This window comes from Parasteatoda tepidariorum, chromosome 6 (assembly GCF_982258835.1).
Source record: "Parasteatoda tepidariorum strain Cologne lab strain chromosome 6, Ptep-v5.0, whole genome shotgun sequence".
Classification (NCBI taxonomy): Eukaryota; Metazoa; Arthropoda; class Arachnida; order Araneae; family Theridiidae; genus Parasteatoda; species Parasteatoda tepidariorum.
This window is the reverse complement of record NC_141760.1, coordinates 29,971,729-29,997,308: the sequence shown is the minus strand read 5'-3', so window position 1 is coordinate 29,997,308 and position 25,580 is coordinate 29,971,729. Positions and strand designations below refer to the sequence as shown.

General features: G+C 30.9%; 1 protein-coding gene and 1 long non-coding RNA gene across 2 annotated transcripts in view; one reads left to right on the top strand and one right to left on the bottom strand.

Moving 5' to 3' along the window:
• Positions 1-25,399, top strand: part of LOC107436134 (pancreatic triacylglycerol lipase) — a 27,737-nt gene extending 2,338 nt beyond the window's left edge. The window contains exons 2-8 of the mRNA XM_087165585.1: positions 8,300-8,595; positions 13,894-14,040; positions 14,928-15,057; positions 15,872-15,982; positions 20,159-20,281; positions 22,926-23,201; positions 24,435-25,399. Coding sequence (XP_087021711.1) covers positions 8,300-8,595; positions 13,894-14,040; positions 14,928-15,057; positions 15,872-15,982; positions 20,159-20,281; positions 22,926-23,201; positions 24,435-24,469 — 1,118 coding nt within the window. The 3' untranslated portion in view covers positions 24,470-25,399. The remainder of the gene's footprint in view (positions 1-8,299; positions 8,596-13,893; positions 14,041-14,927; positions 15,058-15,871; positions 15,983-20,158; positions 20,282-22,925; positions 23,202-24,434) is intronic.
• The window catches only part of LOC147807748 (uncharacterized), a 371,001-nt gene continuing 348,694 nt past the window's right edge, over positions 3,274-25,580 (bottom strand). The window contains exon 2 of the long non-coding RNA XR_015434567.1: positions 3,274-3,402. This is a non-coding gene — a long non-coding RNA (uncharacterized LOC147807748). The remainder of the gene's footprint in view (positions 3,403-25,580) is intronic.

Sequence of the window (25,580 nt, the reverse complement as noted above, 5' to 3'; positions counted from 1 at the left end):
ACATCATAAGGATACGAAGTTGAACATTGATAGTCGCCAACTGGAAATTCGGTCGGTTGTTCAACGACGGTTATAAAATAAAATAAACATAAGATTAAGAAAATAAAAATCATACAGTACCTATTGTATAACACAAAATGAATAAAGACAAAATTTGCATTAAAACTCTTCCTTTTTGCAATTTATTTAGAAGGAGACACTTTCAAAATAGGCATTAGAATGCTCAGTTTTTGTTTGATAATTTGCTTTTGTCACTGTTTCTGGTTTAATAATTCAAAAGGTGTTATTTTTTTAAAAGATGTTTCTATATATACCACTTTAAATTAAAAATTCTTAAAATTAATGTTTGAAGCTTTCAGAAATTTGAAGAAACGGTAATAAATTATGAATTAAAACATGTATTTTTGAACACCTTATGCCTGAAAGTACTGCAGTACGCATGTAATTTGTATCGTTTACTTTGACTATTATTTGCAATAATGGGATACCTGCAAGGACTTAGTATGGTTATCTCGATCTTGATTGGTTCTTGAAACACGACATTTGTATATGTTGTATATGTTAGCAATGTTTTTTCCATTCTATTTCGAGTATGCCAAGCCCGTCAAGATTCAATTCCCTCAAGTGACACATTCTATATTTTAAGACAAAGATTCCAATTCCTTCACCATATATTTCGCACTAAACTTAAAGCCAGACACGAAGCCATGTTGAACATAAACAGACTATTTATAAATCGAAGTTGCCAGGTGCACGAAACAAAAACATATCATGGTCATAATAAAATACGTAAACAAATAATAAATTTAAATTAAGTAAAAGACGTAGACGAAAAAGAATTACATTTCAACAAATTCGATGTGCGGTGAGGGGCTGGATTTAATTAACTTCACTTTAGTTAACATTTCAACTTATGTGGAGAAACTAAGCTCAACTTTAACACGTCATTTTTCTTATGAGCGATGTAAGATTTCAGTTTTCGTTAACTTTCTATTTTAATAAACATTTCTTAAGAAAATACATAAAAGAAAATAATTTGTAACATTCAGAGATCCTATGAGAGTTAGGCACGCCTCTCTTGGCGATATGATGTAGAATTGGATCATCCGAGAAGTGTAGATCTACTTCTGAACGTTTTCTCGCTAGAAATTAATTTTTATCTTATTTGATGTTTTGTCTGAATGTTATGTTTGTTTGTATTTTTGTGTGTGTTGTGGAAATGAGAAGATTTAATGAATATTAGATTTTCAATCCTGGAACACTTATTTGCCACACATTACAACGATCCGATCAACGGATCATAGGTTAGAGTCCCCTTGCCGTCAGGCTGACCGTGGGAGGTCCTCGTGGTCTTCCTCTCTATGTAACGCTAATGCGGGTTAGCTCCATCAGAAAAGTCCTCCACGAAGGCAAATTTGTCCCAATACTCGATCCAGGAGTTCCCTTGTCCTCTGGATTGGGTTCAAAATTACAAGGCTACGGAGTTGAACATTAGTAGTTGTAAACCCATAAAATTGGGTAGGCTGCTCAACAGCGGTTATAAGTAGAAAAAAAACTAAAAACGATCTGCTGGCGCTGACGTCATAGTTCACATGTGTGTGTATCCGCGGTCTTCTTGAAGTGCAAATACTCAATTGCGTAAAATTTCGTAAACTCAACTTACATTTTATGGAAATATGGACATTTTTATGAAAAATATTGTCTCATGTTTTATATTGTCTCATGCACCCCCTAATGTCTCATGCACCTTGCAATAACTTTAAAAATAATCAATAAAATTAAATAAGTTTTCGAAGCAGTTTTTTATTCATTACAAATTTATTATTTTAAAATTTGGAAAAAAATGATAAAAATTGAGCAACATATGAGCATTTAAAGTAGTTCTTTCAAACTGTGCATACGCGATTTTTTTCCGTATAATTTTGTAGTGAATTGTATTTGTTAACAAATCGAAAAAAGTCGATATGAATATCTTGAAAAATTAAAAAGTTTCTGGAAACTTCTTGTGTAGTTTTTGAAATTCTTGATAGTTCTAAATTATAAGGGAATTTCCACAAATTTAATTTTTATCATGAGGCAGAATTTAATAACAGATGATAGTACCTTACAATAATCGTCAGTACACCAAATTGTGATGGTACAAGGAAAAAAACAAAGCATGTGAAAAAGAGAACCTATTTTAATGGGATATGATTCATCATATGATTCATCATGCTGGTGTAATTTTTAATAAATCTTATCTAATGGAACATAATGATATTTGTGGAAAATTTCTTATCATTTAGAGCTTTCTGTTAAAAAAAAGTACTTAAAAAAATTACTAAAATCTTTATAAATTTTCAAGATATTCAAATAGGATTGTTTTTCATTACTTACCAAAAACGAATCTCAACAAAATCATGACAAGAAATTAGTAAATGTTTGCTCTCATGCGCAATATGAAAGAACTCATATGAATGCTCAAACCTTTATAGTAAATTTTAACGATTTTTTTTTAAGTTTTAAAATTAGGATTTTGTTATTAACTAAACATTGCTACAAAATTTTTGCTTTTTCATTAAATATTTTTAAAATTATTGCAAAATAACGTAACCCTTATGAAAAAATCGAGGTATAAATGAGGTATAAACGAGGTATATTTTAAAGGTTATTATTTAATAATTTTATGCTTGTAGAGGTATATATTTTTCAACCTAAGGTGGGCCATTTTACACTTCTGGTTGTTATAAATCAACCTGAAGTGTATTTTCAACAATTGGAAAGGTTATTTTAATTAGCGCCATGTGTTCCATGTTCTACCTTAAGTTATTATTTCGTAACCTCAAGTATATATTTTTGTATTTTTAGAAGTATTAATTTATCAACCAAAGATGTTTTTTTAGCACTTACGAAGGTGAGGTGTTATACGGACCACCTAGTTTATTAATTTTTAGACTCACTATATAAAAAATATTATATATATATATAAAGATATTATATATATTATATGAAGAATAATGTACATTACATTTTTTTCACTAGTAGAGATCATTTATCAACCTGAAATTTTTAATATTAAACCTTCGGCAGTAATTGCTTCTTTTGTTAAGCTATAAAAGAAAGTTTCAAATGCATAATTCTTCTATAATTTTAATAGATTGATTTAAATCATCTTAAAATAACACTTATCCAAATTCTACAGTCAGTAAATATTATTTATGGGAACTCATACTCGTATTTTTAGAAGATAGTTGTCTAAGGTGCTTGAATTTTTAAAGCTATAAAACTACAAATTTAAATAATTAGTCAGCTGAAATTCAAAGTACTTTTATTTAAAACTAAAATTTCACTTTTTTTACAAACCAACAAAATTATTTTAAATACTGTTTCCGTCTACATGTTGAAACTTGTAATTATTGGAACCTAAAAGGAAAGAAAAAAATTAATAAGAAAGTCATATTTACAATAATAGTGACAGGTCTTAAAATATTAGAAAGTATTTTTTTTATCATTTAAATTAACTGGATGAAAATAATTTTCCTTTTCAGATAAATATCTTCTGCCATTTCTATTCAATACTCGTAGCTAAAAAGCATGACATGTATCACAGCCACAAAATAAAATACACTGAAGACAGTATTACCATTAACAACATTTACAGAAATTCAAATATACAGGGTGTTTATAAGGTCTCGGACCCATTTTGATGGTTAATAACTCATAAAATAATAAAGATAGATTAAATTAATAACATAAATGGTTAGATAGACTCAAAAACTTTCATGAACCTTGTCAATGAACTTCCACGTGTGCCCCCTTCGTCGCACGGAGAATATCAAGTCGATAGTCAATTTCACGCCAGGTAGCGGCAAGCATGTCGGCATCCACAGAGGCTATTGCGGTTGTAATTCTGGCTTTTAGGCCGTCAATGTTCGACACGATCCTCCTGTAAACATTGTCCTTTATAAATCCCCAAAGAAAAAAGTCCAGCGGCGTTATATCAGGTGATCTGGGTGGCCAAGGAATTGGACCTCCTCGCCCAATCCATCTTCCTGTAAAATGGTCATTCAAAGAACTACGAACGATGATACCCCAATGAGGTGGTGCACCATCTTGTTGCAAAAAGACATGTGGCTGAAGCTCTTCTAGTTGTGGAAATACGAAGTTTTCCAACATGTCTAAGTATACGACTGATGAGATTGTCTTTTCTGTAAAAAAGAAAGCTACCTCTCGTGAAATTGACTATCGACTTGATATTCTCCGTGAGACGAAGGGGGCACACGTGGAAGTTCATTGACAAGGGTCATGAAACTTTTTGAGTCTATCTAACCATTAATTGTTATTAATTTTAATCTATCTTTATTATTTTATGAGTTATTAAACATCAAAATGGGTCCGGGACTTTATAAACACCCTGTATAATTCCAATCTTATTATGCAATTTTAACACTTTTTATTTTTCTATACATCTGTAACATTATGGTACTCGTAAGTTTAATAATTAGATTTCCTTCCCTTTCTTTTTTAAAAATCTTTAAACTCAATAAACCTAGTCTATATTTTTCAACTTTTTGTCAGATTTCATGAAACTAGCAGCTTTTTTTTTAAATTTTTGACGCTGATTCTGAAAAGGACTTATGTTATTGTCAATCACATCAGAGTTTCCTAAAAAATAGTTATTTTAATAATTTTTAATCAATGTAATCAAGAATCTACAATCGTTTACTAATTAAAATTTTACAGTTATGTACCAATTTTTATTCTTTTTTTACACTCAATCGAATAGAACAAATTACAAGTTGATAAGGAGCATTTATTTTAAAGTTGTGAGTAATTTTATGTGAGGAAAATGTCTAAGAGAATAATTTGAAATAATACTTTTAAAATAAGTTGAGTATAATATCTCCTATATAACTTATAATACCGAGCAGAATAAAACTAATAGTTAGTTGTTACAAACACTTGTTTAAATATAAATACACATCCCATAGGATGAAACTCAAAATAATGCATATTACTTTCAACTATAAATGTTTTTATTTGCAATTGATTTTATTCAATTCAGGATCAAAATTTGCGTACTATACTGACTTATTTCTAAAATATTTAAGATTTCTGAAATTCGCACATTTTTGAAGTAGTGAACTTAAACAGCTGAATGAAAAAGCTCATAACCTTGAAACAAATTGTCATATAAACTTGAAATCGGATTTAATTTCATTCTGCCCAATATTCTAATAAGTAATAACAATCTGCTTAGTAAATAATTAACGTGGGTAAAATGCGAGAAAATAACATGTAGTGAAAATAGCAGTTTTGTGATCAAACATGAAGAAGTGAGCTAGTACAGTTACTAGTTTTCAATTATCAAATATCTAGCAAACTATTGTTATCAACAATTACATAAATTCTGTAGTTTATTAGGAGAGATTACTTTTTCTTTTAGGTATAAATTCAGAACTATATCCTAGTGGAAGGCTGAGCAGTAGCTTGCTTGTCTCTTCTTCTGCTCCGCCGCGCATGTGCTATTTTCAGCCTAGGCCATCTCAGTAATATCAGGGAACTGTGAATAAGTACTGTAAATAATATATATATATATATATATATATATATATATATATATATATATATATATATATATATATATATATATATATATATATATATATATATATATATATATATATATATATATATATAAACTTTGTATATATATAAACAATAATATAAACTTTGCAACAAATATCCAAACGATAAGCATACAGGTATAGTAGAATTTCAAAGCAAAATTGCTATTTTAAAAGTCTTTCAATTTTCAATGATTTATTTATAAGAGAAATTGTGAACATTTTTCTCAATTAATCAGCGTACATACTGCTACGTTAAAACATATACATTTAAGCAAAATAAAAAGAATAGTTCTATTTGACTGAACTACAAACAATAAAATATACTGTGCATAACCTGCTGTAACGATTCACCAGTAATGTTACCCAAAACAGTGACGAGAAATATTTCGGTTATTCTCTCTTATTGCTAAGCCTACAACGATAGCCTCTAAGAATATCCTCCAACTTAAATTATTTAAGATCAGGACGCGTCGTTAAAACAAAAATAATAAAATTTAAGTTTCAAAATTGAAGCATATTTGATTAAAAGTGATAAAACTAAATTAATAAATGTCAAGTACACTTACCGAATTTCGAATAGACTTTCAATTGTCAACACACACGCCATTTGCCGGCTCGCATGGAACTCTGGGAAGTGAGTTAGTTAATATGAAGTTTACTTTAAGCAACCTTAAAACAAGCTTAGGTATAAATAAAATGACTTCATCACCTCAATAAATACCTCACTCTCTTTAGTTGAAATAAGGTATATTTTTTATACCTCATAAATACCTCAATATCGTTAGTAGAAAAAAGGTATATTTTTTATACCTCGTAATTACCTCCCTCTCGTTAGTTGAAATAATGTTGATTTTTTTATACCTCATAAATACCTCTTTTGATACAAGTGTAAGAGAAACAACCTCGTATACCTTAAAAATCATCTTATCAGTCTGGATGATTTGAAGTGAATTTAAAACAACCTCAAAATAAGCTTAGGTATAAATAAAATGACTTCATATACCTCAATAAATACCTTTTTATCGTTAGTTGAAATAAGGTAAAAATTTTTATACCTCAAAAATACCTCTTTTGTTACAAGTGTAAGAAAATAAACCTGGTATACCTTAAAAATCTCCTTATCAGTCTGGTTGATTTGAAGTGAATTTTAAACAACCTCAAAACAAGCTGAAGTATATATAAATCAATCTCGTACACCTTAATTACAACCTTTACGAGGTATAATTTTTATTGCTGTTTTCTCTGCAACCTTAAATATACCTCAAATATACCTCAAAACAACCTTAATACCTCAAACATACCTCAAATCAACCTTAAATATACCTTAAATTTTCATAAGGGAAGACAAAAAAAAAATTTTTTTTAAATGTTCATATCAAAAATGTTCAAAAATTGAAAAAATTTTAAGCAATTATTGCAAATGACAACCAAAGTAATCGTTACAAGTTTGTCATCATATTTTCTGGATTTAGCTGTTGCTTGTTGCGTTACTCATTTGAATATCATCTAAAGACCTCAAAAATTATGAGATAATGCTCTAAGTATTTCTGTAGAAATTTAATGAAATTTAAAATTCTGAAAGTGTCTCTTCTATTATTTGATTAAAAACTTTATTCGAAAAATTACAAATAACAGATGACATCTTTTAAGCACTCAAAAACCATTTTCAAAACTTACCAGACGTGGACGTGAAGGGTAAGGAATAAAAAAAGTGATTATTCTTTGTCGTAAACATTTTCCCGCCTCTTTGCGTGCTCATGTTAATTTTAATCACTCTAATTTTCAAAAAATGTCTTTATTTCATACTTTTGTTTTCCTCGCACTTAACCTTATGTTATGACTCTTCTTTCTTAAATTCCGAACTTAACTTCCACCATTCCGTGGATTTAATCCTTCTGTAGTGGATTCAGCTCTCGCTAAACTCACGAGACCTGAACCTCTAATTCTTACGGAAAACTTGTTAATTTGCAATTTTTTTTCCTCCCGTCTGTTACAAAATTTCTAATATTCTCTACTGTTTTGGCTTTAAAGCTATTTTTAGACCTATCAACAAAATTAAATTTAAGTCTAATTAAGCAATAGTAATTAAAATTAAGTAATAGTAATCATCAATTGCTGCACATTGTTGAAATCTTGGGAACAAATTCAATTTCGACAGTACCAAAATTATTTCTTCTCCAGTCGTGTTAGCTTTTCTTGATGTCCTGGAATCTTGTTTCATTCATATGAATGCTGATTCCCTTGTTAACGATATTTGTTCCACACCATCTTTCTATAGCGCGTGGTAATGCAATTTACAATTATTTGCACCTCTCGGTCACTGTGGTTTTTCTTGTTTTATTTTTCACTTTTTTTTCTGTCTCGGGTTTTCTCACCTTTATTTTTCCTTTTTTTGTTGGCAACATTACGTTTATATTTCAAATCTCTTTTGCTTCTTCTCATTCACATCTTTCAAATCTTGAAAATGGATGTCTATTTTTTGAAAGCTTAAAACATGTCGACTGTTGTTTTCAATTTGTAATTTTTTGAAGCGAATGAAGTTTTTAATGGAATAATATCTTACCGCTTCAATTTCGTGGAATTATTTATTTAATGTCTCTTCTATTATTGTAGGTAGTGTATATTAAGTGTACACTTTTTGTTTTAAAATACTTTTATTTGATAATGATGCATATTAACTTTCTCGGTAGCTTTTGATCCTTTTGTGAGTTTTCTAATACAAGGAGAGCCATGCTTTGAAACCATAGATTTCGAGCATTGCAATACATCGATACCAGAGGCTTTCACCCCAATATATAAAGGAACAGATACAAATGTGCCAATCTCAGAATTCTGGCTTTTTACTACCAAAAACAAAGAAAGAGCTGAACCTTTACACAAATGCGGAGGAAAACTGCCAGAAAACAGCGCCTTTGATCCAGAACAGGAGACCATAATCATAACTGGCGGAATAATAGAGAGTATTTGTCGCGTAGCTTGGCAAAGGGTAGGTACAATTCCTCTATATTGATAATAATTCCGATAGAGGACAACGTCTGCTTAGCATCATCAATAATGTCAACTTCTTCAAATCAATTCCAATTAAACAAGTCATCTGGTTCCTAACAGGTCACGGTCCCTTCCCTTCTTTTTTTCATTACCTGGAAATCTCGGATACAAACCTTTGTACCTGTGGTCATCCAGGTACACCAGAGCATTACTTATCAACTTGTCTTTACACAATATCTTGGCATACACGCCTTCCAAACATTAATAATTTATATATTTGGCAAAAAAACTTTCTTACAAATAAAACATTAAAATCTAAATTAATTAACGTAATGAACTTTCTAGCAGAAAATGACCCCTTATTAAAATTTTAATCAAATCGGACTTTTTAAGTAATCTTGATAGTGTTTATAACCTCTTAAACTTTTTTGATATAGTATTCAACCTCAGTTTCTGTATACAAAAAAGCAAAGAAAAAGAGAAGGGGGGGATCTTTTTCAAAATTGTTTATTTAGTTAAGGCAATAACAAATAGTTTATGGCCTTTAAGTTTTTTTTTCCTTTTATACTTCTTTTATTATTTTTGTTATTATGTGTTATTAACTTGCACCATATTTAATCTTTGTATTTTTTTAAAATATTGTGACTTTGTACTGATCTAAATTCTTAATAAATTCTTGCTGAATGGGCTCGTTCCTAGGCTGGAGTGGAGCCGGACCAGTAGCCAAGCTTTGGGCTATATGGTAAAGGGTCCATAATGACCTAGGTACATGTCCAAAGCTTGGAGAAAAGAAAAAAAGAAAAAAAGAAAAGAAAGCGTTTGCCTTCAAAGGTACCAACTACAACCCTAGTCATTCAGCCTTCGTCTCAGACTGTCCGACATACCAACAAATACTACATTCGCTAAGAATGAAATTCATCAACAGCTAGATACATTTACATTATAAATGTTTTCCTACAAAATTTTAATCTTCATAAAACCTTAAAAACTTTAGACAGAAAAAAAAAAAATTTTTCCATAATTTTTTACACTTTTGAAAAACTTTTAAATTTTCTTTTCTCTTTTTTTATTATTCTTCAAAATTTCACACAACGAAAATTTTAAAAAGAAAAACTACTTTTCTTCTTGTCAACAACTAAATATGCTGTTTTTCATATCCATTTGCTGTTTGCTGTTCACCTATATGTACTGGTGTACTCACTATTGTTCTTGCTTCATTTGAAGTTTCATTTTTTTTATTTTATTTATTTATTTATTTTTATTAACAAATGTGATACACATTATTGTCATCTGCATAACGCAATTGTGCTTTGTATTTGTGCCGTAGTTATGAATTTTGTAATTGTTTGCTTAAGTGCTGTGTATTGTGCGAGCTAGACTGTCGGCCAGACGTGGACTATACGGTTAAGGGTTTTGCAAACCTAGATACGCGTCCACGTCTGGAAGAAAAGAAAAAAAATGCGTTTGCCTTCCAATGAGACAAACCGGGTTCGAATCCCAGCGATGGCTTGTCGATACAAACTCCTTACCCGGTTCGCACTGAGCACAGTACTGACGTAAAATTTCCTCAGTGGTAGACAGATCATGGGTTGAAAATACCTAGCCATCAGGCTAACCGTATGAGGTTTTCATGGTTTTTCTTTCCAAGTAACACAAATTCGGGTTAGTTCCCTCAAAAAGTTCTCCACGAAAGCAAATTTTTCCCAATATTTGATCCACGAGTGCACGTGTCTTCTGGATTGGGTTCAAAATTACAGGACTCCGGAGTTGAACATTAATAGTCGTAGGAGATGGCAACACCTCGTTCTGAGAGTTTGACGTGTTTTTTCGAGCTCTTTTGAGTTAAATTAAATTTAAATTAGTTTTGAATTGTTTTAAACCCCTTTTCTACAAATTTGCTAACATATGTGATGTGATATTGGGTTTTCTTGGACCTTAATACTTCAATTTGCAAATACGCCAGTCCAACATGGCGACCATCTTGCATTAGTGAAACGCCTACTCAATGTTTTTCAAGATATTTATCTGAACTTTATTTTTGGAATTACCCAACGAGCGAATTCCTGTCCTGGGGAAATACCTGTGATTCGACATTTCTTGTGGAAATTGGTGAGCAGTCATCTTACTTAATTCCGAACTTTATATTTTCATTGCAAGTGCCTTGTGACTACTATTGGATTTGACTATACTGAACACTAATCGTTACTTACTTTCTGAACTGTTCGTGGGAGTTCTATAGCGCTCTCTAAACTTTTACTCAGGCCCGTACTATGATATGAATAATAATAAGCATTGGATACAAAACTGCCGATATCCTGTTTGTTCACTAATTACTTGTCTACTGATCTCACGTGACTTGTGCTTGTTTTGATTCTCCGGTCCATCAACTGATCGATTGATACCTTGCTGAATTATTTTCCCAGTTATTGTTAACCAGAAAAATCGAGCTAAGCTTTGCTACCTATCAACTGGATTGCTCACAGACGTTCTACAACTCATTGACTTTGATCACTGTGCTTCGTTGATTTTTACTATTGGCTTTTGGATCTGTCTGTTGAAGCACTACTGGGTTGTCGACTCGTTGGATCTACCTCCGTGCTGCGAGCGTTTATTTTGATTCCGCAGTTCATCATCTGTTGACAATTGAGCTCTACTGGCTACGTGCTGTCTCTCATTAACTGGATTGCTCACTGACGATCTACGTCCCACTGATACTGAACGTTGTACCTCACTGATCTTCATCACTGACTTTTTGTCTTGACTGATGATTCACTATTGATACCCCGACTTCCTGGATCAATCCGCTGTGCTGTGTACATTTCTTTGATATGCTTCCCAGTGTTGAACTCGCTGTAGAATTTACTCCTTGGTAGATTCCATCTGTAACCATCTGTGTCTTCCGTAAGTGTTCATCTAACTGGAACTGATTCTAAACTAGCCTACATTCCCCGGTCCTGTTTTCACCGTCCTCTGTAGAAGCTGTTCTCGGTCTCGGTGATCTTGCTGACTTGAACCTTCTACCTACTTCGAACGCTTTTTCGGTTACTCCTTTGAGGAGCGGATAGGCTCCTCACGTCCGTCTCCTAAGGCGTCTTCAGCTGGAATGGTGACGTATCTAGAGTAACTGAATCACTGTTCATATAGAAATCGCAGGTATCCGTCTCATACAACAACGCCCCCTATAGTTCGTTGCGATCGTGAATAGCTGAATTCTAGTTGAAATTAATCATTTTCTCAAAATTAAAAAAATACCTACTAAGAAAACGATTAAAATTTATCAATAATCAATATAAATTATATTATGTTAAGTAATTCGGATAGTTCTTTATTGTTGTTTTCCGAATTATGTAGATTCAGAAATATATACTATTCTAAAACTATGACAGTTCTGCATATTCTGAAATTACATTTGTTCATTGGAATGAAATAAGCAATGTTGACTTCTCTTTAGTTTGTAATGAACTAAAGACAAAAAAATTTATTTTACCGTAATACACGCATCTGCAACAGTATGGAAATTATCGGTTGCAAGTTTGTTGATAATAGAAAGGTAAAAATTATTGAGAAATTTCTTCAAATGTTGGGCTCATTCTGAAAGATTTGCCAATGTACTGGGTCTTTTTTTCAAGTTCTTCTACCTTTTTCTAGGAGAAATTTTACTTCTTATTTGCTACTAAGAAAATGGCATCACACTTAGCTAACGATTATGATAGAACTAAATGCCTGATATTTTCAGGCTCCCGCTAGAAAGCGTACTGAACGTTGCGATCGCGAATTTTATGTTTTTTATTTCAAGTTGAACCTTTTTATTTAAATAACTTATTATTGTCTAAAAATTTTAATTCTTTAAAGAAAAACTAAAAATTTCAATAATTGATTTAACTTCTTAAGATATTACATTAGAACATATTTAAAACGGTTTTAACTTAGTCTTGTGCGAGGTCAGCATGGTATGCAGGGAAAACAATAGAAGATTGCATTGCAAATTTTGGGGTTGGAGAGCGTCATCAAAGCCCACTAGTATATTCGTCGAAAAGACGTATTGTAAGATTCAAAAAAATTAGGTTAGCTTAAGCAATAACATAAACCAAGATATAGATTAAAAAAAGCAGGTGATTTTTGGAGTTGAAAAAAATTCAAGCCGAGTTTGTGTGAGCATGTGTAATGAAACCCTTACGGAAAAATATAGTATTTAGTTTTTGCTGAGAGATGTGGACTATTGGTTATGGAATAAGAAAATGAAGAAGTTCGAACTATATCATCACCTAAATAATTTCCTGCAGTTAAACTAGTTCTGATGCCACAGTATGAAAATTACCTGAACGGATGGAATTTTTAAGGTTTGGTTTACTTAGAAATGATAAAAAGCTTCCTGATATTTAAATAAATGTCAATTTTTATATTAACTGTATCTTCAACTTAATGCTTGGTACAGTATGTTATTTAAATAAAGTATGTTTTTTTATGTTGTCACGTAACTTATATCACCTGAAATAACAATCACATTAGGTCATTAAGACTGACTACCTATATTATATAAAACGCTAATACGTATCAATAAAATCGATGATATATCTTTTCTCGCGTTGGCAACAGTTTTCATTTTTAATTGATAGGCTTCGGCGCGCAAGAGCACGTAGTGAGCATCATATGGCTAATCTATATTATATAAAACGCTAATACGTTTTAATTGATAGGCTTCGGCGCCCAAGAGCACGTAGTGAGCATCATATGTCTAATCGGGTGAATTCTCACCGAATTATAAAAAAAATCTTATCGTCATCGTAAATTATCTTCATCGAAGCCGATGCTTTACATGCGGTGCGGCGTTCACTGCTATTTCATATTGTTTTACAACACATGGTTTTAGCCCTCTGGTGGGAAAGACTTTAAAACAAAACTTACAACAGTTACTTTTCTCAACAACTGAAATTTAGAATAGTGTGATTACAAAAAATATGTGAACTGTTTGCGATTTCAAATTAATATTGAAATGCACAGGTTTAGAATTTTCTACAGTGAAAAGTTTTCGGGACTTCAGTGTTCAAAAAAGTATATAAAAGCTAGACGTTAAAAACATATCCAATGAGCGAGCTCTCCAACTCCCGGAAGTGCGATAGCAGTTCCGGGGGTTGGAGAGCACCAGCGAGCAGGGGGCGAAGCCTCCTAGTACTAATATAAAGTGTTTCATATTTTTCATTTTTTTTATTTTGCGCAATGTACAAATCATTTTTCATTGTAACAGTAAAATTATTGTAATGTGACCATTTTATATTCCTTTATCGTATTCTTTTAGGAATATAAAGATCAATTTTTCGTAAAAGGAAACTATAACGTAATTTTAGTCGATTGGACTTGGGGAAATTTTCCAGATCCGGTTGGTGGAGTTACAAATTCTTACGTTGTTGGAGAGCAGATGGGTTTTGTAATCAAGAATATTATGGTAAGTTGACATTGATGTTGTGACTCTAGATGCATTTGTAAGTTAAGGTTGTTTATTCTAGTTGCAACTGTAAGTCGATGTAGTTATTCAAATTTTTTGATTAATCAGTATAATAGTATATGTGTGATAAAGTAATTATTCTAGAAATAGCAATCCGAATCTCAGAAGAATCTCCGAAGAATGTAATGAAATATTGTTTGAGGTTAAATCATAAAAATGATTTGTTCTAAAATATTATTAATTATCCAGTATTTCATTTAGTCGTTACATGACGCCAAAATATTTTAATTACTTTATTTAAGTTAAAATAGTTAAATTAAAAGGTGTGTAATATATTAACCATTTGTAAATGTATGATAGCCAGAGCGATTTACTTAACTCTTGTCGAACGGCGATATACAGCAAGTAGTCAGTTGAGTTTAGGATTATGCATGATTATCTGTAAAATATGCGCCCTCGGTGATTTTCAAATTTAGTATTGCGCCCTTAAGGACAAACAGGTTGCCGACCCCTGTTCTATAGTGTTTAAACGAGAACTTGCAAGAAATTGTTACTAACAATGAAACATTTGTTTCTTAACGTTTAACTTATAATTTATCACAAATCGTAGCAATTATGTTTTAAATGTGTTAAAAATCACGCGGCATATACCCTAAAAATCAATAATGAAACATTTAATTGCAAAAAACTAGTTTTTAACTGTTTTAACTAACAATGAAACTGAAACATTAAATTGACTCTATTTAGATGAAAAATTAAGAATTGTATTCAAAAGTGTTTATACTTTCAAATACAACTTATATTTATATTATGAAATATCACATATTTAATTTATTAATTTGTTACAATTATTTTATATTCTGAAACGTTATTTATTATTTTTCTAGTTGCAAAATAATTACGAAGATGGTTCGAAATTTTACCTTATTGGTCACAGTGCTGGTTCGTATGTGGTAACTACGGCTTGCAAATTTATAAGGGAGTGGAAATCAAGTCATAAAATCAGAAGAATGACACGTACGTATTGAAAGTTGCATCATGATTTCTCTGTATTATCCATATAGGTTATATGATCATTCATAATTTAAAGAACTTAGTTATTACAGAGTAAAAATTAAAAACTAAAAGCAAACTTTCAAAAAATTTTGATTTTAATTCCCATTTTAGTTTTCTGATTTCAACTTTATTTTTTATGCTTTTTATTAATTTTCTTTTAGGTTGCATTTTATAATAACTTAATTATTGCATATGAATAATTAAAAGGAAAAATAAATGAAAAAACATAAAACTATGTTTTTCTTAACTGAATTTCCATTTTTAGTTCCCAAACACATGTACGCATGTAACAAATGTATGTATGTTAATTTCCTTTTGAATATGAATATTTATGAGAATTGTATGTTATCTAATTTATTATTTTTAACTCACAAGTCAAACAGTAATCTTCAAGTTTTATTTTATGTATTACGGTTTTATAACCTAAAGTGGTACGCGGAAAATATCAGGACTTAAAACAAGAACTGTATTACTTTTAACTCACAAGTCAAACAGTAATCCTCAAGTTTTATTTTATGTATTACGGTTTTATAACCTGAAGTAGCACGCTGAGAATATCAGGACTTAAAACAAGAACTGTATTATTTTTAACTCACAAGTCAAGCAGTAATCCTCAAGTTTTATTTTATGAATTACGGTTTTATAACCTGAAGTAGCACGCTGAAATATCAGGACATAAAACAAGAACTGTATTATTTTTAACTCGCAAAACTTTGAACGGGAACTTGGTTATTTTTTAACAGAAATCACAAAGTTTCTTTTGATTACATTATAGTTTTAGAACCTGGAGTAGTTAACATAAAAGAAAGGGAATTCCCGCAAACTACAGCTTATCAAGAAGCCCACTTTGTTGATGTCATGCATTCCAATGGTGGAACTTGTTTCCGTAAGTAATAGTTATTCATGTAAAAAATAAATAAATAAATAAGCAAAAATTAGGAAAGTAAGGATGTGCTCAGAAGAAAATTTCTCTTTTTTTATTTTATTTTTTTCAACTTTCTTTGAAAGAGCTTTCTTAATTAGACTGCGGTTTTAAAAATTCATAATACTAAATTTATGAGACAGGGCATAATCATTCCTCCCAGAATTCTTGTTTTTATATCAAAAATTTCCTGACAGGTGGCTCTTTAAGCTTCATCTACCATTTTCCGTTGCTTTTTGATGTATAAACAGTCCGTTGCCTGATTACGACATTGTGACTGATGGTGAATATTTAGAAACCACTGTCATGTGATATTCATTCACTGAAATATTTCGAAAATGTATTATTAATTTACAGTTGTTTTTCTATGATGTTCAAGTTTAGTACTTGTAGCGCCACCTGTTGAAACATTTTTGAACTAAAAACAGGTCCATATCATCTTGTAATCTATCACAAGTTCATATAGATAAGATTAAGAACTATTTTCTGTTTTAAAAAAAATTATAATCCATCAGTTTAATTTAAAACACTTTATATGAAAAATAAATTGAAGAATAAATCGAATATATCCATTCCTGTTAAATATAATTTGAAAAACGGAGTGGATAAGGGTCATTCTCACAAAAAGGTGGTTTTTTTAAGTTCCTTAGTAATAAATATTAGGAAATACAGCAGATTTCTTAATATTTTTCTTCATCATTTTTCGTAAAGTTCTAACTAACAAATCATATGCATTTCTGCTAAATGTATTTAATATTTCATTCTTATTTTTTAATAAACATGACTTCAAAATCCCCGCCATGGACGTCCTTATGTCTGAGACACAAAATAATTTTTAATAGCTGTTAAACAATTTAAATGTTATTTTAATGATTTTTGTAGTTTTAACTAGTTAAATGTTTATAGTAACGTTTTATTTAATATTTTTTTTTAAAAAATTATCATTATAAAGTAAATTACTAGTAAACTTTGTCCATCAAAAATGAAATCTCCCTCCATGGACAATTAATATAGTTCGGTAAATATGCAATAAAGGGCAGCATATGCGAAATCCCTAAAAGACAGCTGCTGGGAAAGATAACCATTCTATTTTCTAATGTTAACTATCAGTTGCTTTTGCTCTCTTTGATGTCAGTGTTGGATTGTTGTGTTCAAATGGGGTTTGGCAAAGTTCTCACCGTATACTCCGTGGACATCATAAAGAAGGTAAGCGAAAATTATTTTATTTTTGATCGATGAACTTTTGATTGCAAAAATAGTATATTTAATAAAAATAATTGCACCATTTTTGTAACTTTAAAGTCAAAACTCAGTAAAATTCAAGAACTAGTTTTTGTCTCCTCCGTGGACATAACAAGTCCATGGAGAAAACACAGTCAATGGAAGAGACAATGTGTTAGATAACCATAATACAATTTTAATAATTGAAAACCTATTTTCTTTTAATTGATATTTTTTAAAATGGAACAAATGTGTTAATTTGTTTGTATTTTTAAAGAAAATCAATTAAGTTTAACTTTTTCTTATCGGAGAAGTAAATATTGGCAATTTTTCTAAATAATTTCTGTGATGTTTAGCATTTATTTTCTCTTCAAATAATAAGAAAAAAATGGCAAAACCAAAACGTAAAAAAAGAAAGCAATCAAATGCTCAAATGCAAAAGAGAAGGGAACAGAAAAAACTTAGTATGAGACAAGTTAGACAGAAATTAAAAGAAAACCCTATATTGTTTGAAGAAAATAAAAAAATTAAACAAAAGAGCAAGAAACTTCAAAATCTGTATTGGAAAAAGATTTGACAGAAAAATCGTGATTAAATATACTTAAATTTTTAGAAATTGATAGAGCAAGCCGTTTGTACCCAGGGAAAAAAGAAACAATAACAAGAAGAAAAAGAGAAAAAACAGAAACGTTATTTGAATGACAGTATGTTTAACTTGCATAAAATGTTCATAAAAGAGTACCCTCAGCACTCAACTTTCATGTGGAGTCTGAATTTTTATTTCAATAGTCTGTACATTTTAATTTATTAATATTCAGTAAGAGTTACTTAAAAAAGTGTACACCTAGGTTAAAAATGAATGTTTCCTTTCATAGCAGCATGATTAATCGGAAGTAGCTCCATCTCTAAGAATGAAATATTTTATTATTTACTTATTAATGTTAAACTCAAATCAGTTATACCCAATAGTTAATGAATTAATCTTCATTGACATTTTATATTTCATGAAATAAAATGTCTCCTCCGTTGACTTTTACATCTCCTCCTTGGACGAGGCAGAATTTAAAATATTTTAAATCTGGTAAAAATAAAATAGAAAACTTGGCCATTATTATAAGGACATATAACGAAAATAAATAAAGGCATTTATGTCATTTTTATCACTTTTTTAATTACTTTAATTTAAGAAAAATCTTTAGTCTATTTATACCTTTTTAGTGAGAATGACCCATAAATGATTTACGTATCATTTTAGGGAATTTGAGTTAAAATAATATTAAGTTTGATATTTTGACAATAAGAAATTATTTATTATATACAAGTTTCCTATTAGCGAAATATCTAAAAGCCACTTTGACAGTTTTGTAACATTGACAGTTTTGTTCGTGACACAAGGGAAATGGAAGTTAAGAATTGAAAAAATTCAATTGGCTTAAAAACCGGAGAATAGAGTTATCTCCAATTTTCTCTTCTTATGTGAATAAACAAATATAGCGTCAAATGATGTATTTTAATAATGAACATTTATGTGACTAAAGTAAAGCAAGGGGAATAATTCACAAGTAAGGGTGCAAAATGAACATACTGCAGCTTTGCTTCTGTAGTATGTCAACCAGAACCTTCATTAGTGTATGAAATCAAAACCATAGTTCAAAATATCGCCCTTATCCAGACGTTAAAAAAAATACTGCCTATTGAAAAATTGCTAAGGGTCCCCTTCAAACAGAGGAGGGATTTTATTTTCTTCTTTTTCAACCACAGTGAAAATATTTTAATAATTACTGAAAAATTATTTTATTATGTTTCTATCGATATTTGAGTTTCATGAAGAAGAAAGTTACAATAACTTCCCTCGGTTAAGTATCAATCAAAACAAAGATTTTTTTCACTTTTCTAGACTCGTAATTCTCATAATATTTGTATAGAATATATTGGCATATACACTAAGAAAAAGAACAAAGTTAAAACTACCTGAATATGGCAAAGTTTACCGTTTTTCTTGCTCTATGGGAACACCAAAAATCTCAGAAATTTTCCCAGAAGCGCATGATAATGATATTGGTACACAATGGTAATGATTCTTCGGATTTTTTAGTTATAATTTTGGTAAGATGAACAACAAAATAGGATTTAATAATGTGTGATAAAATTTAGCAAACGTGGTAAATTTGGTAAATCGTGAAAATGTTCATGGACCTTAGAATAATGATTGTAAGGAAATCAACTAAAGAAAGTTCACGGCGATAACAATCAATTGGTGAACTAGCTATTCAATTTTTTACTTTGTAGAGTGCATATTAGGGTGGTTTTAGTGGATGGCGAAGCCCTCAACTAGCTAAATAATTTTTCGGATATAAATTTGCCTAAATGGATACTTTTAGAAGTATCTGTCTCTTCTGCGTAAGCATCTAGATAAAAGTTAAGCTAATTGCTGTGTTAGATCCAAGTGAAGACCTAAAAAATGAAGCAATATATTGTAAGTATCCCTCTGGGAAACATCTTCGAATCATCCAGGGAGGATGATTTGAAAATACGGTGTCACAATTTTGATAATCTTCGTAGGGGATGGCTTCCCCCCTTTGGGACCCCATTTGCATTTTGGTAACAACGCACAAAGTCTAGCCCCTTATCTCAGAATATTTTAATAAGATTCGATTACTATAGACCCTTGGTCCATTCACAGGCTTACCAAAGAGGTTGCTCACCCGCTTTCTGACTTCTTCCAGTGATGTTTAACTTTGGTTTTCTACTAACAGTAGGATGTTCAGAATAATAGTTTTATACCAGTTGGCACCTCTAGAGTGTGCCGTCTAGGATATTTGAACGTTCGTTTCTTATGACCACCATAGTGTATATTCTACGAAAATTTGTAAATAAAAACTGCAAATAAAACATGGATTTAAAATGTTAACATTGCAGCTCAAAATTTTGCACAGATAAAGCCAAGTGGTCATGCTGACTTCTATCCCAATGGTGGAGTTTTAGAATTGTCTTGTTATTACGAAATTGTAGAAGCTATTTTAAAAGGGGATTATTTATATGGTAAGTACAATTGAAAAGCAGTCTATATGTTGATCTCTGTTGTATTGTAAATTAAGATTCATCTGCATTATATAAGACCAATAGTAACCGACCTACCCCCGAAGGAGTTTGCGGATAAGGGTTTCACCCGTTTGCACGTGACTAAACACTACCAAACTACAGAAAAGTAAAAATACTAAATTAAAAAGATTAAAACACATAGGATAAATCCCAAAATCGAAAAAGTAAAATAAAAATAAAACAGAATAAAGATTAAAAGTGCTTAAAACATCAAAGTGGATAAAATCAACCGACAATAAAAGTGTCAAAAATACAGGTAAAAACATATGAAAATAAGGTCAAGTAAAACATCAAATGGTAAAATATGAAAAATCACATTAAAAATAAAAGGACTAAAATAAGCCCAATAGAATAAATAAAATAGTCGACTAAACGTTCAAGTGTCTCCCTTTCAAGGCTAAGTGCCTCTAAGATTAAAATGTTCTAAGGTAAACCAAGGTTTCACTGAGGTGATAACACTCAAAGATGACCCCAGGTAAGACAGAGGGTGCTGAACTTGACCAAGAGCAAGATTTCATTTTGAATGTCCTATGTATAAGGAAGATACCAGTTTAAGGGGAGAATAAAGTCATGGAAACGGCAAGTGCCGGAGTAAAATCCTAAAAGCAGAAATTTAAAACCAGAAAACCTAAAAGCCGAAAGTTTAAAAATAAAACCAGATAAAATTAGTCAGGTGTGCTCGCAGGGGCAAGCAGATCATCGAGGGTATATTTAAGAATTTCGATGATTTTCTCCCTGCAGTCAATATCAGCATAAAGTTGATGTTGAGTGTATTGATCCCATTTTCTGCCACGGATCCTCTGGAATTTGGGACAAAATTTTATGAGGTGGTCAATGTCTTGTACTCTGCCACAAAATTTACAATTTGCTCGTTTATTGAAGAATTTCTGCTGATATATTCCGAAAACTCCGTGGCCCGTTTCCATTATATAAATGAAAATGCATTATATTTCTGCATTATATAAATGAAAAAAAGTGCATTTCTGTATGGGTTCGACTTAGAAGAAACATGAATCAGGGAAAATAAAATTTCTCTACTCGTAATGCTCCGCAATAAATGCCCTTAATAGTATGCTATGTTTTAGGCACTCTTGTTCAAAATTGCGTCAAAAGTTTCCGTTACACGTTAGATAGTGTAGAGTAATATTTATAACACAAAAGATATTTAAATTTTTCAAATTACTTCTGAGAAAGAGCAACAACTGTATGGAGTGGTTTACTTTACTTTACATAGGGAGGTGTGGCTGAAAATATTAAAATCAGTTTGATATCCGAGGAAAACCCTCATTTACACAACAGTCTGCGTGTCGTTTTCATCACTTGCACATGTACCACGGTGTGATACTGGCTTCGATTGCTGGGGCGAACTCAAACCTCCTTCAACTCAGGATAGATGCTGTTGTATTTCTTTCGTTTCATTAAAAATTTCGAATATATATTTTAGAAATTCGTTCAAAACTGACTGAACAGAAAAATCAGAATTTATTACACGTAAATTCAGGGAGAAAAATGAACATCAGCAGAGAATTCTCCACATACTTGCAATTGTTTTAGTTTCCTCTTGGAAAGTATCACTAATCTCATTTTGCTCTAGATCTATTTAGAAAGTGTATATAAAGATATTAAAATTATTTTAGAAAGTGTGAAAATTTGAACTGACAAGGTGAGAGGATTTCTCTTTTCAATGGTCAAACTTTTTAAGTATCTTTTGAAAGACATGTCGTGAAAAAATTTTTCTTACTTTTTAAGTATCTTTTGAAAGACATGTCGTGAAAAAATTTTTCTTCTTTTACGTTTGTTGTGGATGATTTACTAGTATTCTTATATTAAGTTATGTCAATTGCCCATAGTTTCTTAAATTATTCGTTGCATACATCCTTCTACAATCTCACCATAGCGATATTTTATTAATTAATTTTCCTTGTACGATTCCAATTAGGCATCCGATTATCTTTCATAAATACTTTTTCCATGGGTTATTAAGATTATACGGCAGCTGTACTATTGGGCTATTGGTGGTGGGGACAGAGTAATCTGTAATGATAATTCGGAGACAAAGCTGGCATGTATACACATTGCAGTACAGCAGATGATGGTACAAACAACCTAGCTTCCTCACCACACTCTCTGAAACATTATGTTCCGATAACCTGTATTAAAAGTTACTTTGTACTATCGATAAATCTTTAAACTGCTGACCTCTGGTGAGAAACAGAAATTAGTGATTGAATCGTAGAGTGCGCGGAAAGGGATTGTTTGAAGAACGGAGAAATTGACAATCGCAGAAACATTGCATGACATTTTCTACACGCTTGGTCAGTGAAATAGGCGTCTCAAAATAACTTGAGATCTTTCCTCTCCCCACTTTTCTCCTCTCCGTTTCCTTGGTTTCAATAAATTTTACGTTTTTTTTTTACACGCCAGCATGTTTAAATTTCTTACTGAAACGAAAAAGCAGGATTTTTCCTGAAAATGGTAACGAGACGGGAAACACGTGCAGACTGGAAAAATCGCATTAGATTGAGACGCCTACGAAAGATAAGATTACAAAGAGATAAAATACTATTATTTCCTTTTTACCTAGCCATTGTATCAATTCTTGTTCCACCAATATGCAATCACCTCCAAGTACTGCAATTCTACAAAGTGTCCATTAACCACCCCGCAGGATTGCAAATAGGTGCGATGTGTGACAATTACGAAGATTTTCTATCCGGCGCATGCAAACGTTGCTGTAGGAAAGATTTCTCAAATTGTGCAGTAGCAGGCTTTGATGCTGAACACTACTTTCCTCACAAAGGTGAACCTAGGAAAGAGAGAAAGTATTACTATGAATTAGGACTTGTTTGCCCTTATAATGGTAAGTAGAATATAAGAATACTGTCTAAAGACATTTGAAATTCATTTTAGTTTAAACAGAAGAACCGCAATGAAAAATAAAACATTCGAAACTTCATAAGCAAAATAGAAAAGTTAATCTTAAAAGTATACATTTTTAAGTCGTATATATTGATTTCGCCCTTAAATAATTGAAATTATACTCATTGATGTACAAATCAAGGACAAATTGCCATTTCAAACTTAGAAGCTTAATAAAAGTAGGTAACATCATTTTCTAGTTCAGCTTAATGTTACAGTAACTCGCAGGGTGTTTTGTAATCAATATGCATTTATAAACCTTATCAAAAATCAAAAAGGATAACAAATTATTATTAAATGAAGGGGAAAACGCAAGACTATCACACTACTACATGCTATCAAAATCTGACAAATCACTACTAGAGAAAGCAAAGACCTGTTTGACTGCCGAGAGAAATTGAAAAGAATTGAGTTCTATTTATTAGAAACACTTTTAAGGCAATCATCTGGTTCTCCTTCCGCTTTTCTCGGAGGTAATAGACAACTAGTCAAGTTTTCATTCTAAGACATAGTTAACTATTAACCGAGCTTAGTACCAAAACGTAAATATTTTCCTCGGAGATGCCATTTCTTTGCTCTGAATGAAAACAAAAACTGATTCTGAAGCGTGAGTAGAGGTTTTCGCTTCCTTATGCATAAAGTAAAGCTCGTTACCTTACCAGTTGAACCTCTTTTCCCATTTTGGATATAACCTTACTTATGAGGCGAGCCTGAACCTCAAACCAAAACAGTTAAGAGGTTCTGCCCCGTTCGCGTTTTGCATTCATTAAGTTTTGATAGCATTTTTTAACGCCTTCCTTGCTCATTTGCGACAATATTAATTTAATACTCATATTGCAATAATCAATGTTACGAATATTATGTTAGTCAAATATTCATTGCGAAAATATTATGATATCCGGGTCATGAAGGTTAGCCAATGAAATCAGGCAGTCCTGGATATTTCAAAGCTGGAAAAAGCATGCTTTAATAAGTTAATTTTTAAGACCAGATATTATATTACATTTTTTTCTCACCTGTTTTTTTATTTATAATTTTTGTAACACTGGATAGTTAAATCTCTTATTAATTTCCAAATAATCTTTTTTAATTAGAATGCTGTTTTAAATACTACCCACTTAAATGGACAATGTATTCAATAAATAACTTATTTATTTATTTCTGTTTTTTTTAGAGAATTACGAGTTTAGTATTTTAAAAGATTGCTAAACGAATGGAAAATATTATTTTGCATATATTATCAGCTTTGCAGTTTTAGATGCAACACATCAAAATCAGTCACTGGTCTTTTATATTTTGAGATATGAAATTTCTAATTTACCCTCTTCTGACTTAACGAATAGGATGACATGTTCTACGAAGAAGAAAATAGGAGGAAAAAACGCTGTAGAGGATGTATAAACTACATAATATACAATGAATTAAAAAGTATCTACAAAAAAAACGACACACTTTGAAGAATTCGTACTTGACGTAATGTGCACTGAATTTAAAAAAAGACACGCCTTCTCAAAAGAGCTTGTAATCTACATAATGTATAATAAATTGAAAGAAAAAAAACGACTCACTCCAAAAAACTAGTGTTCTCAATCATAAAATAATTAAAACAAATTACACACGTTAAGGAACTTGTAATTTACATAATGAGTTTTTAAAAAACAGCATGCTTCTAAGAACTTGAGATCTAAATATACTATTAATTGAATAAAAATAATAATAAAGCAACGCGCATTAAAGAACTTGTAATAAACAAAGATTCACGCTTCAAAGATCTACAGAATATGTAATAAATTTAAAAAAAAAAAGACGCAATTCATAGAACTTGTGTACTAAACAATAACAATGAATTGAGAAATAATAATAAATAGTACACATTTTAAAGAAATTGTGACATACATAATATAATATAAATTTGAAAATAACAACAGACTTCTAAGAACTTGTGTTCTAGTTTTAAATATTGAATTGAAAAATAATAATTAAAAAAACTACATACTTTAAAGAACTTGTCCTATGTATAATATAGTATGATTTGAAAAGACACAGAATTCTAAGAACTAGTGATATAGATATGCAATGAATTGAAGAACAATAATAAAAAACCAACACGTTTTAAAGAACTTGTGATATACATAATATGCAGCGATTAGAAAGAAGGAAAAAAACAGACCTGCCTCTTTGAAAGAATTTGTGATATACATAACAGGCAATGAATAAAAAAACCTGAAATGCTTCAAAGAACTTATTTAAATACACAATGAACTGGAAAAAAAATGAACGACACGATAAAAAGAAATGGCGATATATATAATATACAATG